The 18,218-nt window shown below is 42.5% G+C and overlaps 1 protein-coding gene across 1 annotated transcript in view; it reads right to left on the bottom strand.

Moving 5' to 3' along the window:
• Positions 1 to 18,218, bottom strand: part of ADAMTS12 (ADAM metallopeptidase with thrombospondin type 1 motif 12) — a 392,745-nt gene that overhangs the window by 170,637 nt on the left and 203,890 nt on the right. The window contains exons 4-5 of the mRNA XM_027520036.1: positions 16,110 to 16,306; positions 15,016 to 15,099 (exon numbers count right to left, since the gene is read on the bottom strand). Of these exons, the coding sequence (XP_027375837.1) occupies positions 15,016 to 15,099; positions 16,110 to 16,306 (281 nt within the window). The remainder of the gene's footprint in view (positions 1 to 15,015; positions 15,100 to 16,109; positions 16,307 to 18,218) is intronic.

Here is an 18,218-nt window from a genome sequence, read left to right as displayed (position 1 = left end):
AAACACAGACAGAGACCCTCTACTTCTGAGACCCCCTAGCTCTCCTTCCTCTTCTTACTCTCAGGCCTGTTCTTGGGTAGCTCTTCTTCTTTTTGGCTCATTGCTATTAATAGTTCACTCTTGATCACAGTTTTATTTTGGGTATTTACCTATACACTACTAACTTTCAAGTCTATATCTCATTCCCAACCTCCCCTAGAGTTCAAACTCATGGACCCAAATCTCTTGATGGACACACCCTTCTGGCTTGCACCACAGATAGCCCTAACTCCACATCCCTGACCCTCTATCTCCCTGGGTTAACCTGCTATTCTTCCTGCATCTTCTTAGTTACAGGAACCACCATCAAGTCGGTGTCCTCCTATTGGTCTCCTCTTTCTCAACATCCCAGTTTGTCATCACGTGCTGTTAACTCAACCTTCTCTCCATCTTTACTCCCAACTGTCTGAGTTCAAACCCTCATCATTTTATTCTTGAATTAATTCTTGTAGCATCTTTTCACTGTTCTCCTCCTTTCTTCTTTTTAAATCTATCCTCCTTGCCATCACCAGGTTGATCCAGCTAAAACCAAAGTCTGCTCATATCACCAGGCAAGACTTGAGACCTTTCAAAGTCCAGCCTCCAGGAAGCCCTCCCTTCATGTTCAACCTCACAGTTTGTGTTCCAGCAACATTCAAACTGCCTGTGTTACCATTTGCCCCACCCCCGAACATATGTTCTTTCTCTCCTTGCTTTCTTCAGGCTGCCTCCTCTGTCTATAAAGCCTCATTTCTCTCCTTATTTATTCCCTTTAACTTACTCAACATCCATTAATTTTTAAAGACTCAACTGGGACATTTCCAAGAAGTCTTCCCTGCCTCCTCGTCTGGAGGAGTTTTCTACAAATATGTTGTGAGCATCTTGGTTCACAGCATTTGCTGCACTAGCTTGAAATGTTAAAATTGTGTGATGTTACTCTCAGAGATTTCCGAGAATCTGCCTTCCAGATTATAAACCTCAGTTTAGCTTGAATAAAATTCTTTTTTCTCTTAACTTAGTAGTTAATTGAATTTTCGTCAACACGAGAAAGAAAAAAAATGTTAGAGCCCCAAGTCTACCCCCAAATTGTGCTTGTTTTCTCCTTATTGCCTTTGCCAGTTCCTCTAACAGCCATAGCAAGTGCAATTAACTGAGCTGCTGGTCATTTGTAGCTCGGTACCTTGCCCTTGTATATAATTTTCATCTACAGTGTGTGGCATTTAACACAAGTTAAGTTCCATGTTACTACTTTCCTATTAGATGTCATGACTCTTGCAGGAAATTTTAATTGAGCACAACTTTTTTCAGCCTCTTCATCTCCAAGTCTCATAAGAGGCTAAGTTCAAGAAATATTCAGTTTCTTGAATGCACGTGATCCCAGGAGCCATGGTTAGCTATGCCTCAACACCATGTAGCTCTCAGCATGCACACAATACAAAAGAGCTTCAGAGAGAGAACACTGATGCACAATGAATAAGGGGAGACTTGTATTAAATATTTCCTACAAAACATCCTTGTCATTATCTGCACTTCTCAAAACAAACCCCCATCCACTCAATTTTTTTCCTATTTCCTTTGTAAACAAAAATAGATTTCCATTTTTGTTCCTTCATCATTTTTTTCTCACCTCATTTTCTCAGCCACTTCAGTCCAATTCACTTCTCACTTCCCCTTTCCTATTCATTTGAGTATGTGACCTGATTGAACAGGGAGGTGACCTAGAGGAAGTCAGCAATGGCTTGCAGAAATAGTCCCAAATGGGAGAGAGAAAATGATTTTGCAAGAACGTGGCTTTTATTATAAGTTGTCCTCTTTGTAATCTCTCTTATTATAATGAAAAAAAAAATCATGTATTGATTTCCTAGAATTTGTGATTCACTGCAGTCTGATCATGCTCTGCTAACCAGGCTTAGGTTCTTAAAAGAAAGTGAACAGGCAGAGAAAGAAAAGCAGTAAAAAGTTTAACCTTAAAACTTCCAGTGTACCTAAGGAATAACTCATCTGACGGTCAGAGGAAGAGATACTTGGTATTTTTTAAAGTGGTGAGTGTACAAATGCATTGCCCATATTTTTTGACATTTATCTTGAAAAAGCAGCAGTTCTACAGATTACTACAGACCCACACGTCACCCTGGGGACAGGGGAGGTCACCAGTCTGAGTTGCCAAAGTCAGCAGGCTTTTAACGCCAGAGTATCAGAGAAGTGAACCCAACACTAAATCTGGAGAGACATTCTCTGTGCAAACAGACATCTCCTTCCTATTTGTCAGGCCTGCTGCTCCTTCAAGCCAGCCTGACACCCCAAGGCCCTACTTCTCAATGGCACAGTGATCTGGGGCCATGCGGCTGGCTTCATCCCAACTCACTCCACCCCCAGCTTTGGCTCTATCCTGTTCTTAAAAGAAGTCTCCAGCTTCTAAAGGCCCTATTCATCTCCTTCAGGTTTTTTGTTTTCCATCAAAGACTTTGGTGCAATCTCCTCATCTGTGAAATTAGTATAATAGTAACAGTTGCCAGGGTTGCTGTGGGACCTAAATGATGATGACGACAATGATAAGAATGAGAATGATACTGACAAGTAACACTGATGGAATGGTTTCTACAAGCCTGACTATGCTGACCATTATGTGAATTAACATGTTTGATTCTCACAGCAACACCAGGAAGTAACCATTCTTATCCCCGTTTTACCAAATGAAGAAATGGAGGCACAGACAAGAAAACTACCAGGGCTTATACGGCTAGGAAGAGGCGGGAGTAACTATAAATCTGTGCTTGCCATGATGTCAGCTGCTCACAGAAGCAGGAGGGAAGAGAGCAGTCCCTGGCCAACTGTTGAGCAGGGAGGTCACTGAACAAATTGGTCTTAAGTGGAAAGGACTAAAAGGCCAAGTTTGAATCTGAGTCCCTGAGAGACAACAGGAGTTCAAAAGATAGGATAGGGTCATAAAGTGAAGATGAGAGTTTGATTCAGGGCTGGAGGGAAGCAAGACAGGAAAGAGAGCAAATTGGTTCATATGTGAAGCCACTCTGATTTCTTGGCCCACGATGTCTTAAAAAGCATGGCAAACCTTTCCAGCTCATGGTTTTGTGTATGTGTGTTTCCACTGGTCTTAAATATGACCCTCTATTCCTTGAGATGTCTCTAGGATGCTCCAAAATGAGTATCATGTCAAACTTACCCTCAAAATGTGATAGAATTCCACAGGGGTTTTCACATGGCAGTAACTGAGAAATAGAACCCTGCTCCAGTAATCTTACCTGGAAAATTCCATGGTCAGAGGAGCCTGCTGCTGCTGCTAAGTCGCTTCAGTCATGTCCAACTCTGTGCGACCCCGTAGACGGCAGCCCACCAGGCTCCCCCATCCCTGGGATTATCCAGGCAAGAACAGCAGAGTCGGTTGCCATTTCCTTCTCCAACGCATGAAAGTGAAAAGTGAAAGTGAAGTCGCTCAGTCATGTCCGACTCTTAGTGACCCCATGGACTGCAGCCCACCAGGCTCCTCCATGGGCTACAATCCATGAGGCCACAGACAGCCAGACACAACTGAGAACTTGTGCAACTGACACAGAGGAAGTGTATTTTCCATATGGAGGTTAACCACCAAGTCTCTTGAACCCAGCACAGAAAATGAAAACCCAAATGGTGTGAGCTGCCAGGCAGGATTTTGAATAAGGAAGAAGAGAGTCATAGGAATTCACTGATGGCAGAGACCTACCTCTGTGTCCCCCACCTCATGTCTCTCTCCACAGAGCCCCAGAGCCATCTCTCTAATGTTTCTCTCTCCACTTCATCTCTCAGTTTGGAATCATCCAGGTTTCACAGGATTAGATCCATATCCCATTAGGGGTCATAGGCTTGTCATGACTTGGCCACTGTTGACCCTTAGCTTCACCCACTGACTGCTCTCACTCATTCATTCTTTCCTTTATCTATTCTAAACCAGTGGGGCTGAGTGGTGAGCAACACCAGTCCCAGCCTCTGCACATAAGTCCCACACACTAATGCAGGAGAGTGCATCAGGCCAAGAGATATAAAATTATAACTCAAATAGGTGCTACAAAGGAGAAATGCAGTGCTGTGGAATTATATAATAGAATATTACTGGGCATGGATCTCAAGGAAGGCTTCCTCAGCCAAGTGACACTGGAACTGAGATCTGAAAATGAAGGTGTTAACTAACTGAACTCCACAAGAAAGATAGACTGAACAACAAGATGAGCAGTAGGAGAAAGCATGATGAATAGAAAACTATCACTCTATCCTAACAGCAAGTGGGACACAGTAAGAGTTTAGAGAGGGAATCAGGAAAACACTGGATTGTTTTAAATCAGGAATATGCTTTGGGAAGGAAGTCAGGAGAGTAGAGATAATCAGATTAGCATTTGGAGATCATCCTGGCTACAATGAGAAAACAAGATCCAAAGGAATCCAAATAGAACAGAAAGTATATACAACTAGAACCCAGGGAAGAGACAACTGGTCCTGAATTTAAGTGATGTAAATGGAGTTGGTCAGAGAAAACTGGCAGTACCTGATGATGGGCTGGATTTGGGGTGGAGGCGGGAGGAGGAGGGATCATGGACAACTTCTAGGTTCTTAGCTCCTACAACTGGATGCATGTTGATGTCACACACAGAGACGCACAACACTAGAACAAGACCAGGTGGGAATGGAGGTGGGCAGGTTTTGATTGGCTATTTTCTCTCCTGCCTCCAGCGCAATCACACTGTTTCCTTTTTTCAGAACAAGTGACATCAGTTTGAAGTTTTCTACTTTGTGCGTTTGTGCAGGAGATGCTAAGCTCCTTAGAATCAGGAACTAGGACTTAGATTTGTGTTCGTACCTTCAGTGGCTAACACAGCATTTGACAAAGAGTTGATGCACCACCACTGGCTTCTCATTTACAGATGAAGAAAAAGGAGGGATGCAGCTGTGATGGGACTTTCTCAGTTACCCACGGGATAATGACAGAGTTGGGATGATGACAGAGTCAGGACTCAAACTCAAGTCCCCTGCTCAAGAGCAGTCACCTCTCAACACCTCACACTAAACTTTCTGCCTGTGGTGGCTGCTGCTGCTGCTAAATCGCTTCAGTTGTGTCCGACTCTGTGCGACCCCATAGACAGGAGCCCACCAGGCTCCCCTGTCCCTGGGATTCTCCAGCAAGAACACTGGAGTGGGCTGCCATTGCCTTCTCCACTTGTGGCTGCTACCTCGATGTTAATTAAGGAGTCATTACTGCTCTTTCTTGGGCTGCTTATTAGTCCAAGTTGTGAAGAACAGCTCTGTTTTCCGAGAATCAAGAAAATGGGAACTGTTAACCACAATGCTCCAGTGGGCTGGCAATTCTGTTGTCAAACTGTGAACCCTGTGCCACTTGGAGATTCTATAAAAGCTTGAATGAGAAAGACATTTCGCAATTGGGACAAAGGAAGCTGTGGCTATTTTACAGCAATTCATGTGTGTCTCGTTGCACTTGCCAAATGAGGATGGAAAGAAAAACAATGTAACTGTGATAGGGCCAAAGAGGTAATGACCAATCAAGTTTTTTCAAAGGATTCCACTGGCAGTGACACTTCGGTGTCCTTGTTTCCTGAAAATGAAGAGTTGCAGGGTTCAAAGGGGTCCAGTCCATGGAAACCACATATTGAACTCCTACTAAGGCTATTGTTGAGACTGTGAGGGTAAAGGTTTTTCCTTTCTACACTCAGGAGAACCTTCCTTCCCCCCACTGCCACAACCATGGCTAAGCATGCATATATGTTAGACCATTTTACAAGAGTGAAGATTTGCCCTACAAGATTAGTCAGTCAGTTCAGCTGTTCAGTCATGTACAACTCTTTGCAACCCCATGGACTGCAGCAAGCCAGGCTTCCCTGTCCATCGTCAAATACTAGAGTTTGCTCAAACTCATGTTCATTGAGTTGGTGATGTCATTCACCATCTTGTCCTCTGTTGATCCCTTCTCCTCCTGCCTTCAATCTTTCCCAGCATTAAGGTCTTTCCTAATGAGACAGTTCTTCGCATCAGGTGGTCAAAGTATTGGAGCTTCATCATCAGTCCTTCCAGTGAATACTCAAGGTTGATTTCCTTTAGGGTTGATTGGTTAGAACTCCTTGCAGTCCAAGGGACTCTCAAGAGTCTTCTCCAACACCACAGTTCAAAAGCATCAATTCTTCAGCACTCAGCTTTTTTTATGGTCCAACTCTCATATCCATACATGACTACTGGAAAAACCATAACTTTGACTAGATGAACCTTTGTCAGCAAAGTGATGTCTCTGCTTTTTAAAATGCTGTCTACATTTGTTATAACTTTTCTTCCAAGGAGCAAGCATCTTTTAATTTCATGGCTGCAGTCACCATCTGCAGTGATTTTGGAGCTCAAGAAAATAAAATCTGTCACTGTTCCATTGTTTCCCCATGTATTTGCAATGAAGTGATGGGACCAGATGCCATGATCTTTATTTTTTTAATGCTGAGTTTTAAGCCAGCTTTTTCACTCTTCTCTTTCATTTTCATCAAGAGGCTCTTTAGTTCTTCTTCACTTTCTGCCATAAGGGTGGAATTGTCTGCATATCTGAGGTTATTGATATTTCTCCTGGCAATCTTAATTCCAGCTTGTGCTTCATACAGTCTGGCATTTCACATGATGTACTCTGCATATGTCATGAACATCTGTCTATAGTTCTTCAGGTACTCTATCAGATCTAATCCCTTGAATCTATTTGTTACTGTATAATTATAAGGGATTTGATCTAGGTCATACCTGAATGGTCTAGTGGTTTTCTCTACTTCTTCAATGTAAGTCTGAATTTGGCAATAAGGAGTTCATGATCTGAGCCAGTCAGTTCCCAGTCTTGTTTGTGATGACAATATAGAGCTTTCCCAACTTCAGCTGCAAAGAATATAATCAATCTGATTTCAGTATTGACCATCTGGTGATGTCCATGAGTACAGTCATCTATTATATTGTTGGAAGAGGGTGTTTGCTATGACCAATGCGATCTCTCAGCAAAACTCTGTTAGCCATTGCCCTGCTTCATTTTGTACTTCAAGGCAAAACTTTCCTGTTACTCCAGGCATCTCTTGACTTCCTACTTTTGAACTCTAGTCCCCTACAATGAAAAGGAAATCTTTTTTTGGTGTTAGTTCTATAAGGTCTTCATAGAAGTGTTTGACTTCAGCTTCTTTGGCATTAGTGGTTGGGGCATAGACTTGGATTACTGTGATACTGAATGATTTGCCTTGGAAACGAACAGAGATTATTCTTTCATTTTTGAGACTGCACCTAAGTACAGCATTTCAGAGTCTCGTTGACTATGAGGGCCACTTCTAAGGAATTCTTGCCCACAGTAGTAAATATAATGGTCATCTGAATTAAATTTGCCCATTCCAGGCTATTTTATTTCACTGATTTCTAAAATGTCGATGTTCACTTCTGCCTTCTCCTGTTTGACCACTTCCAATTTACCTTGATTCATGGACTTAACATTTCAGGTTCCTATGCAATATTGCTCTTTACAGCATCAGACCTTGCTTCTATCACCAGTCACATCTACAACTGGGTATTGTTTTTGCTTTGGCTCCATCTCTTCATTCTTTCTGGAGTTATTTCTCCACTCTTCTCCAGTGGAGAAGCACTTCAGGCACCTACTGACCTGGGGAGTTCATCTTTCAGTGTCATATTTTTTGCCTTGTCATACTGTCCGTGGGTTTTCAAGGCAAGAATACTGAAGTGGTTTGCCATTCTCTTCTCCAGTGGACCACATTTTGTCAGAACTCTCCACCATGACCCATCTGTCTTGGGTGGCCCTACATAGCATGGCTCATAGTTTCATTGAGTTAGACAAGGCTGTGATCCAATTGATCAGTTTGGTTAGTTTTCTGTGATTGTGGATTTTATTCTGTCTGCCCTCTGATGGAAAAGGATAAGAGGTTTGTGGCAGTTTCCTGATGGGAGGGACTGGCTATGGGGGAATTTGGGTCTTGCTCTGAAAGGCAGGGCCATGCTGAGTAAATCTTTAACCCAATTTTCTGTTGATGGGCGGGGCTGTGTTTCCTCCCTGTAGTTTGCCCAAACTATGGTAGGGGTAATGGCAGTAATGGCAATTATCAAGTATAATTTTCTTCCAAGTTAGTCAAGCATAATTTTCAAAAACTTAAAAACATAATTCTCATACAGACATATGGTGAGCAGATGTTCAAGATTTACTTAACTCACTAATAAGGAGATAAGCAAGATGGCAAAACTGGATTGAAAGCAGATACTAAAAACTGAGGCAATGATAGTAAAAAAACAAAACAAAACAAAAAAAACAGAAAAACAAAGAAAAGGATGCTGAACTAAGACTGCTAAATTATATACACAATTATGTAATGGGCCACAGAGCAATAAAACCATAATCTTTGTAGTTATCTTCTCAGCTGGACACAAATCCTTTCCATCTCTACTTGACAAAATCCATTTGTATTCTATCAGCTTCCTGAATGTTATCACCTAACTTTACCATCAGTTCAGTTAAGTTCAGTCGCTCAGTCGTGTCCGACTCTTTGCAACCCCATAAATCACAGCATGCCAGGCCTCCCTGTCCATCACCAACTCCCAGAGTTCACGCAAACTCATGTCCATCGAGTTGGTGATGCCATCCAGCCATCTCATCCTCTGTCGTCCCCCTCTCCTCCTGCCCCAAATCCCTCCCAGCATCAGAGACTTTTCCAATGAGTCAACTCTTCACGTGAGGAGGCCAAAGTATTGGAGTTTCAGCTTTAGCATCATTCCTTCCAATGAACACCCAGGACTGATCTCCTTTAGAATGGACTGGTTGGATCTTCTTGCAGTCCAGGGGACTCTCAAGAGTCTTCTCCAACACCACAGTTCAAAAGCATCAATTCTTCAGTGCTCAGCTTTCTTCACAGTCCAACTCTCACATCCATACATGACCACAGGAAAAACCATAGCCTTGACTAGACGGACCTTTGTTGGCAAAGTGATGTTTCTGCTTTTCAATATGCTATCTAGGTTGGTCATAACTTTCCTTCCAAGGAATAAGCATCTTTTAATTTCATGGCTGCAATCACCATCTGCAGTGATTTTGGAGCCCAAGAAAATAAAGTCTGACACTGTTTCCCCACCTATTTCCCATGAAGTGATGGGACCGGATGCCATGATCCTCATTTTCTGAATGTTGAACTTTAAGCCAACTTTTTCAATCTCCTCTTTCACTTTCATTAAGAGGCTTTTTAGTTCCTCTTCACTTTCTGCCATAAGGGTGGTGTCATCTGCATATCTGAGGTTACTGATATTTCTCCTGGCAATCTTGATTCCAGCTTGTGCTTCTTCCAGCCCAGCATTTCTCATGATGTACTCTGCATATAAGTTAAATAAGCAGGGTGACAATATACAGCCTTGACATACTCTTTTTCCTACTGGGAACCAGTCTGTTGCTCCATGTCCAGTTCTAACTGTTGCTTCCTGACCTGCATATAGGTTTCTCAAGAGGCAGGTCAGGTGGTTTGGTATTCCCATCTCTTTCAGAATTTTCCACAGTTTATTGTGATCCACACAGTCAAAGGCTTTGGCATAGTCAAGAAAGCAGAAATAGATGTTTTTCTGGAACTCTCTTGGTTTTTTGATGTTCCAGTGGATGTTGGCAATTTGATTTCTGGTTCCTCTGCCTTTTCTAAAACCAGCCTGAACATCAGGAAGTTCACGGTTCATGTATTGCTGAAGCCTAGCTTGGAGAATTTTGAGCATTACTTTACTAGCGTGTGAGATGAGTGCAATTTGTGGTAGTTTGAGCATTCTTTGGCATTGCCTTTCTTTGGGACTGGAATGAAAACTGAACTTTTCCAGTCCTGTGGCCACTGCTGAGTTTTCCAAATTTGCTGGCTTATTGAGTGCAGCACTTTCACAGCATCATCTTTCAGGATTTGAAAGAGCTCAAGTGGAATTCCATCACCTCCACTAGCTTTGTTTGTAGTGATGCTTTCTAAGGCCCACTTGACTTCACATTCCAGGATGTCTGGCTCTAGGTGAGTGATCACACCATCATGATTATCTTGGTCATGAAGATCTTTTTTGTATTCTTCTGTGTATTCTTGCCACCTCTTCTTAATATCTTCTGCTTCTATTAGGTCCATACCATTTCTGTCCTTTATCGAGCCCATCTTTGCATGAAATGTTCCCTTGGTATCTCTAATTTTCTTGAAGAGATCTCTAGTCTTTCCCATTCTGTTGTTTTCCTCTATGTCTTTGCACTATTCACTTAGGAAGGCTTTCTTATCTCTCCTTGCTATTCTTTGGAACTCTGCATTCAGATGCTATAGCTTTCCTTTTCTCCTTTGCTTTTCATTTCTCTTCTTTTCACAGCTGTCTAGACCATAACCAAACAAATCTACATCCCCATAGAGTGAGAAGAGTCATGCTAGCCACTGAAAGGATACATAGTCTTCATTTTGCCTAGTTTCTAAGTTTGGGTTAAATCTTTTTAAAAAACATTTACAGAAAGGGAAATAATAGGTATTCCATGATACCAAAGTATGTCTTTCGTGACTAAGGCAAGTGGTAGTGGAGAGAGGAAGGAAAAAGGATAAGGCTTCAGAGATCACTGACATTAAGATCTTCTATTGTGGAGGCTTCCACACAGAAAACATTAAAACTTGCCTTGAGCATTTTGACCTCAGGTCTCCTATTTGCAAAATTCAGACTTTAACTGCAGAAAGTAGTGAAAATCACTAGACCATTCAGGTTTGACCTAAATCAAATCCCTTATACACTGGAAGTGACAAATCAAGGGATTAGATCTCATAGAGTGGCTGAACAACTATGGACGGAGGTTCATAACATTGTACAGGAGGCGGTGACCAAAACTATCCCCAAGAAAAAAAAAGGCAAAAAAGCAAAATGATTGTCTCTTAGGCCTTACAAATAGCTGAGAAAAGAAGAGAAGTGAAAGGCAAAGGAGAAAAGGGAAGATATATCCATCTGAAAGCAGAGTTCCAAAGAAGAGCAAGAAAGGCTTCATAGGTGAACAGTGCAAAGAAACAGAGGAAAGCAATAGAATGGGAAAGACTAAAGATCTCTTCAAAAAATTGAGACACCAAGGGAACATTTCATGTAAAGATGGGAACAATAAAGGACAGAAATGGTATGGACCCATCAGAAGCAGAAGATGTTAAGAAGAGGTAGCAAGAATACACAGAAGAACTATACAAAAAAAGGTCTTAATGACCCAGACAAAAGAGGTCTTAATGACCCAGACAACCACGATGGTGTGATCACTCACCTAGAGCCAGACATCCTGGAGTGTGAAGTCAAGTGGGCCTCAGGAAGCATTAGTACAACAAAGCTAGTGGAGGTGATGGAATTCCAGCTGAGATATTTCCAATCCTAACAGATGATGCTGTTAAAGTGCTGCACTCAATATGCCAGCAAATTTGGAAAACTTAGCACTGGCCATAGGACTGGAAAATGTCAGTTTTCATTCTAATCCCAAAGAAGGGCAATGCCAAAGAGTGTTCAAACCACCACATAATTGCACTCATTTCAAATGCAAGCAAGGTAATGATCAAAATCCTTCAGGTAGGCTTTAACAGTATGTGAACCGAGAACTTCCAGATGTTCAAGCTGGATTTAGAAAAGCAGAGGAACCAGAGATGAAATTGCCAACATCCATTGGATCATACAAAAAAACTAAGGAACTGCAGAAAAACATCTATTTCTGCTTCATTGACTATGCTAAAGCCTTTGACTGTGTACATCAAAACAAACTGTGGAAAATTCTTAAGAGATGGGAATACCAAACCACCTTACCTGCCTCCTGAGAAACTTGTATGCAGGTCAAGAAACAACAGTAAGAACCAGACATGGAACAATGGACTGGTTCCAAACTGGGAAAGGAATATGTCAAGGCTGTATATTGTCACCCTGCTTACTTAACTTATATGCAGTACATCATGTGAAATGCCAGGCTCGATGAAGCACAAGCTGGAATCAAGATTGCTGGGAGAAATACCAGTAATCTCAGATATGTAGATGTCACAATCATAATGGCAGAAAGAAAAGAGGAAATGTGGAGCCTCTTGATGAAAGTGAAAGAGGAGAGTGAAAAAGATGGCTTACAACTCAACATTCAAAAAACTAACATCATGGCATCTGGTCCCATCACTTCATGGTAAATAGATGGAAAACGATGGAAACAGTGACAGACTTTATTTTCTTGGGCTCCAAAATCACTCTGGACTGTGATTGTGGCCATGAAATTAAAAGACGTTTGGTCCTTGGAAGTAAAGCTATGACAAATCTAGAATATGTGTTTAAAACCGGAGACATTACTTTGCCAACAAAGGTCCATATAGTCAAAGCTACGATTTTACTAGTAGTCATGTACAGATATGAGAGCTGGACCACAAACAAGGCTGAGCACCAAAGAATTGATGCTTTCAAATTGTGGTGCTGGAGAAGACTCTTAAGAGTCCCTTGGACAGCAAGGTCAAAGTAGTCAATCCTAAAGGAAATCACCCCTGAATCTTCAATGGAATTACAGATGTTGTAGCTGAAGCTCCAATACTTTGGGCACCTGATGTGAAGAGCTGACTCATTGGAAAAGACCATCATGTTGGGAAAGATTGAGGGCAGGAGGAGAAGGGGGCTACAGAGGATGAGATTGTTGGATGGCATCATCAACTCAACGAACATGAGTTTGAGCAAACTCTGGAAGATAGTGAAAGACAGGGAAGCCTGGCATGCTGAAGTCCATGGGGTCCCAAAGAACAGGACACAAATGAGCAACTGAACAACTCCTGTTAATGGAGATTTGAATAACGCCCTTCTTTATCCATCTCAGCTGCTGGTTAAGAGCTATAGATTTCAAAGTCATTTCACCAGGTTGGATGGTTCATTCAATCATCAAATTTCACTTAATTCATTTATTCATTCATTTATGCCCAGGTACTGTGTTAGATGCTGGAGATAAAGCCAAGAATAAAGAAACATATTTACTGCTCTATTGGAAGTCACATTCTGATGGTGATTGAGATAAGCAAGAAAAAAGTAAACAAATACACAGAATATTAATGTATTCTAGAAGCTGTATTAAGAAAGGAAGTAAACTCCATTCTGCGATGGAGAATGCTAAGTGGGGCCAGCTTTGGGAAGGCTGGTCATTGAGACCTCTCTGAAGAAGTGTCATTTAAACAGAGGCCTTGGAGTTCACAAGGTGCCAGCCATGAGCAGAGCCAGGGGAGGGATGTTTCAGGCATTGGGAACCTCAAGTGCACAGGCCATGAGGCTCAAGAATGCCTTGGGTGTTCTAGAACCTATATGAAGTCCTGTGCAAAGTGGTGAAGAAAGGCAGAGTGACACACAGAAAAATGGGAAAGTGGAGGGAGGCCAGATCATGAAACTCTCCACAGGACAGAGTAAGAAATGCTGAAACTGTTCTGTGAAAATGAAAGTTGCTCAGTCGTGTCCACCTCTTTGTGACCCCATGGACTATACAGTCCATGGAATTCTTCAGGCCAGAATACTGGAGTGGGTAGCCTTTCCCTTCTCCAGGGGATCTTCCCAACCCAGGGATCAAACCCAGGTCTCCCACATTGCAGGTGGATTCTTTATCAGCTGAGCCACAAGGGAAGCCCAAGAATACTGGAGTGGATAGCCTCTTCCTTCTCCAGGGGATCTTCCTGACCCAGGAATTGAACTGGGGTTTCCTACATTGCAAGCAGATTCTTTACCAACTGAACTATCAGGGAAGCCCAAAAATCTGTTAAATGTTTGGTGCAGTGGAGCACCTCAATTTGTATTTAAAATTTCCACTCTAAACTGCTATATCAAGATTGGATTACGGTGGTGGTGGGCGGGGAGGAGTTACAACAGGGAGAACTTGAAGGATTCCACTGTGGTAGAGATGATAAAGGCAAGCAATGATAAAGCCAAAACAAACACAATGACTGTGGAGATGACTAAGAGTGGGTGATTCGGAGATGCATTTTGAAGGCAGGAGCACTGTGGGCTTTGCTGCAAAATGTGCAAGACAAGAAAGGAAGGTGGATCAAGGATGATTCCCAGACTTCTGAACAGTGCAAAGTAGCACTGCTTACTGAGATGGGGAAGGGGAGGGCTGGAGAAAGGCAGGAGGCAGAAGTGAAATGCTTTGAGCAGAGAGTAACCGAGAATTCCATTTCAAACTTTATTAAGTTTCCAAGTTCAAGTAGATTAGAACACATCCAGGTTGAGATGCTGAATAAGCAATTGGATATGAGTCTGGAGCTCAAGTAGCAGGTCTAGGCTGGAGGTATCAGTTGAGTCTCAGCATGGCCATGCTCTTTAAGTCTCTGAGGCCAGATGGAATCCCCGAGTAAAAGTGCAGAGAGACGAGTGGGCCCAGAACAGAGACATGCGTTACTATGCAAGAGGGAAATAAGCACTAAAAAGGTTCAATATCTCCACATCTCTTTGAACTGTTTGAAATCCCTCAGTCAGAACATGATTTAATCCACTTTGGAATATTCTTAGGCACTGCTATCAAGCTGATTTGTGAGTTACTAGATACAAAGACTATCAGATTCCAAGTATGTATATCTTGGAAATGTTCTCCATCTCCCACTTGACATCCCTGAATTCCCAAGAAAATAACACAGATGGGCTTCCAGACATCTTTCTGGTACCCTCTTTCTTGTCCATCAACAGCTGTTCTGAAGATAGGAGGTAAGGAGTGTGAAGGGCATCCCAGGTGGCACCAGTGGTAAAGAACCCACCTGCTAATGCAGGAGATGAAAGAGATGCAGGTTCGATTCCTGGGCTAGAAAGACCCCTCGAAGGAGGAAATGGCAACCCACTTCAGCATTCTTGCCTGGAGAATCCCATGAACAGAGGAGCCTGGTAGGCTACAGTTCATAGGGTCACAAAGAGCTGGACATGGCTGAAGTGACTTAGCATACCAAGGAGTATGAGAATCTAGGTTGGAAGAGTGGTGGGGAAGCTATGCCTTACCTCTTCTTCTTCAAGTAGAATGAGCCGAACCACGACGATGTGAATTGCATTGCCAATGCTTGGGTTATGGAACAACCCGGTGACCTAGAGTCAGAAAGGGAAAATCATTAGTCTCAGGTGAATAGAGAACAGATAAATACTGGAGGAGGAGAAAAATAGCACTGTAATGCATTTGCAATAATTCCTTATCTTATAGTCTGAAATTTTTGGTGGAGTTCAAAGATGAGTAAGACATGACCAACTGGGAAGGCAGAAAACATTACAATGCAAAAGGGACACTTGAAATTAGGGGTCATTAACTTTATTCCAATTCTAGCTCCAACTATCTTGAAGAAATAATGTTCCAGTTCTTTGCCTCAGTTTCCTCATTTGTGGAAATTCTTATATAATTTCCTATATAAACCAGTGAGAAAAAATCATACTAAAATGATTCAGTCACTTGATAAATAAGTACTAGAAAACGTACATGATAAATTACAGGTTTTCCTAGGATACATGTTTTTAAGAAGAACAGCAATTTACTTTGAAGTTCCATCCTTAATTAACTAGGCATGCGTGTGTTTAGTTGCTCAATCATGTCAACTCTATGCGACCCCATGAACTGTAGCACACCAGGCTCCTCTGTCCATGGGATTTTCATAGGTTTTCACAGGTAAGAATACTGGAGTGGGTTGCCACTTCCTTCTCCAGGGGATCTCCCCAACACAGGGATTGAATCCACGTCCCTAGGATCCCCTGCATTGCAGGTGTATTCTTTACCCACTGAGCCATCAGAAAAGTTCAACTAGGTATGGAAAATATTTATAAATATAAATACAAATACTATATATAAAAAAGATTATATATTATAGATGTAGGACCAGGGAATTCTGTGGCAGTCCAGTGGTTAGAACTCTGCCCTTTCACTGCCAAGGGCCCGGGTTCAGTCCCTGGCTGGGGAACTAAGATCCCACAAGCTGTGCAGCCAGACAAATTAAAAAATTAAAGAACATAAAAGGACCACAAAAAGGTCTCTTATTTCTTATTTGGGGGGTGGAGCATTTCTAGTGATATCTATTCACCTGCTGCCCATGCGCCCACGAGGTCTGACATACCATGTTCATGATGGTGAGGATATAGGATTCCACGTTCTCCCTCCCGTGGTACTCAATCATCTTCGTGTCGGCCACCACCAACGTCTCCACCCACCTCTCCTTGCTGATGGAACGCCGAGAGAGGCTTCTGCCTCGCAAGTGGCTCCTCTCCCACTTCTCTCGCAGTAGCTCTTGTTTCTGGGAGGTGCCAGGACTGTCTAAACATTAACCAGAAGATAATGGGTTCATTCTCTATGTCTCTCACATACTACTCACTTACGTTCATAAAGATACAAGGCTGTAAGTTTAAGTTGTGTTTAATAATGGTCAAATACAACATTCTTATCTACATGATTGAAATGGAAGAATACCATTCTTTCACTGAAATGGAAAATAATTAATATGACAAAGATAAGTGAAATTGGAATATGACAGGGAGGTTCAAAGTACAGCTCTGAAATAAATGTTACCTATTTTATCAAATATGTCCCTTATTATGAAAAAGATATTACAAACAAGAATGAGAACTTTTTCTTTCCCTTCTCCTCCTCCTCCTCCTCTAAATTATTCAGAGCTTACTGAATGCAAGGCAGGGTACTGGGCTTTAAAATGCCAAGTCATTTATCCTCTTGAACATCTGACATGCATACTGCTATCTCCATCTTGCAAATGTGGAAACTGATGCTCAAAGCAGCTGGTCAAGTAACTTCCCCAAAGTTGCACAACCCATAGTATCAGTGGAAGAACCAGAATTTTTTCTGCCCTAAAATCATGCATTTTCATATACACCACACTGGCTCCCACAGAGTAAACATGCATAAAACTGCAGAAATGTAAGCTGGAGAAGCTGCATGCGGTTCAGGACATTCTATTCCAAGAAGGTATAAAATGAGCTGGAGAAGATCTAGCAAAGGACAATAAAACTCTCAAGGCGACTCGTAGGTTTCAGAAAAGATTTAATATATGAGGATCATAGTTTGGAAGGCAAAACCCAGGAGAGGTTACAGAATCAGGAAGAAAACTGAAAACATCTTCAAACTCCCAGAAGTTTGAGAAGCACTGCCCTGAAACTTGAAAGAGGTCTGTTTAAAACCAAAACAAAAATGAAGTGCTACTTCACACATTGAGAAACTTACTGCCAAGTGGTGGTCAAGTCTGAAAGGTTTCAATGGGCTCAGAATGGCTTAGTGAGTGAGTGAATGAGTGAAAGTCACTCAGTCGTGTCCAACTCTTTGTGACTCCATGGACTATACAGTCCCCAGGCCAGAATACTGGAGTGGATAGCTGTTCCCTTCTCCAGGGGATCTTCCCAACCCAAGGATCAAACCCGGGTCTTCTGAATTGCAGGTGGATTCTTTACCAGCTGAGCCAGCAGGGAAGCCAAAAGGAGTTAGGGAGTAGACAAAAGATGAATTTACCAAAAGAATAAATAAGGCAAGAAGCCTGGGCTAATGGACAAGCAGAGCCCCAATCTTTGAAGATTTCTGTCTGGAAGACAGTGACACACTTGCTCCCTGCTCTCCTCAGGACCCTGGAGCACTGGCTGGAAGAACACGCAAGCAGAACAGGAAACCTCTCCACCCCTTCCTCACCCCTGGTGATGGCCACCCAGCCTCGGCTTGAAGACTTCTGGTGCTGGGGGCACACGTCAACTCCCAGTCTTCTCCTGCACTGCGCTAGAATGTCCCCCTTGTAATTTCCGTTTATTAGTCGGTCCTATTCTTTGAAGGTATCTGTAACACCACCCCTTCCTGAGGCCCTGCCTCTGACTCGGAATTGGGATAATCAAAACCACGTCCTGCCCTCTGCCCACAGTGCTTTCTGGGTTGTAGAGATGATTACACTCATTTGCTCTGTAACCCATCCTAGTTCCTCATTTTGCTTCCTATGTGAAGTTAGGACACACTGCACTGACTAATATTTACAAAAGAGATGAGACACGATCATCAGTTCAGTCGCCCAGTCATGTCCGACTCTTTGCGACCCCATGGACTACAGCACACCAGGCTTCCCTGTCCATCACCAACTCCTGGAGCTTACTCAAACTCACGTCCATCGAGTCGGTGATGCCATCCAACCATCTCATCCGCTGTTGTCTCCTTCTCCTCCTGCTTTCAATCTTTCCCAGCA

This window comes from Bos indicus x Bos taurus, chromosome 20, assembly GCF_003369695.1.
Source record: "Bos indicus x Bos taurus breed Angus x Brahman F1 hybrid chromosome 20, Bos_hybrid_MaternalHap_v2.0, whole genome shotgun sequence".
NCBI classification, from domain to species: Eukaryota; Metazoa; Chordata; class Mammalia; order Artiodactyla; family Bovidae; genus Bos; species Bos indicus x Bos taurus.
This window is presented reverse-complemented; position numbering and strand designations above follow the sequence as displayed.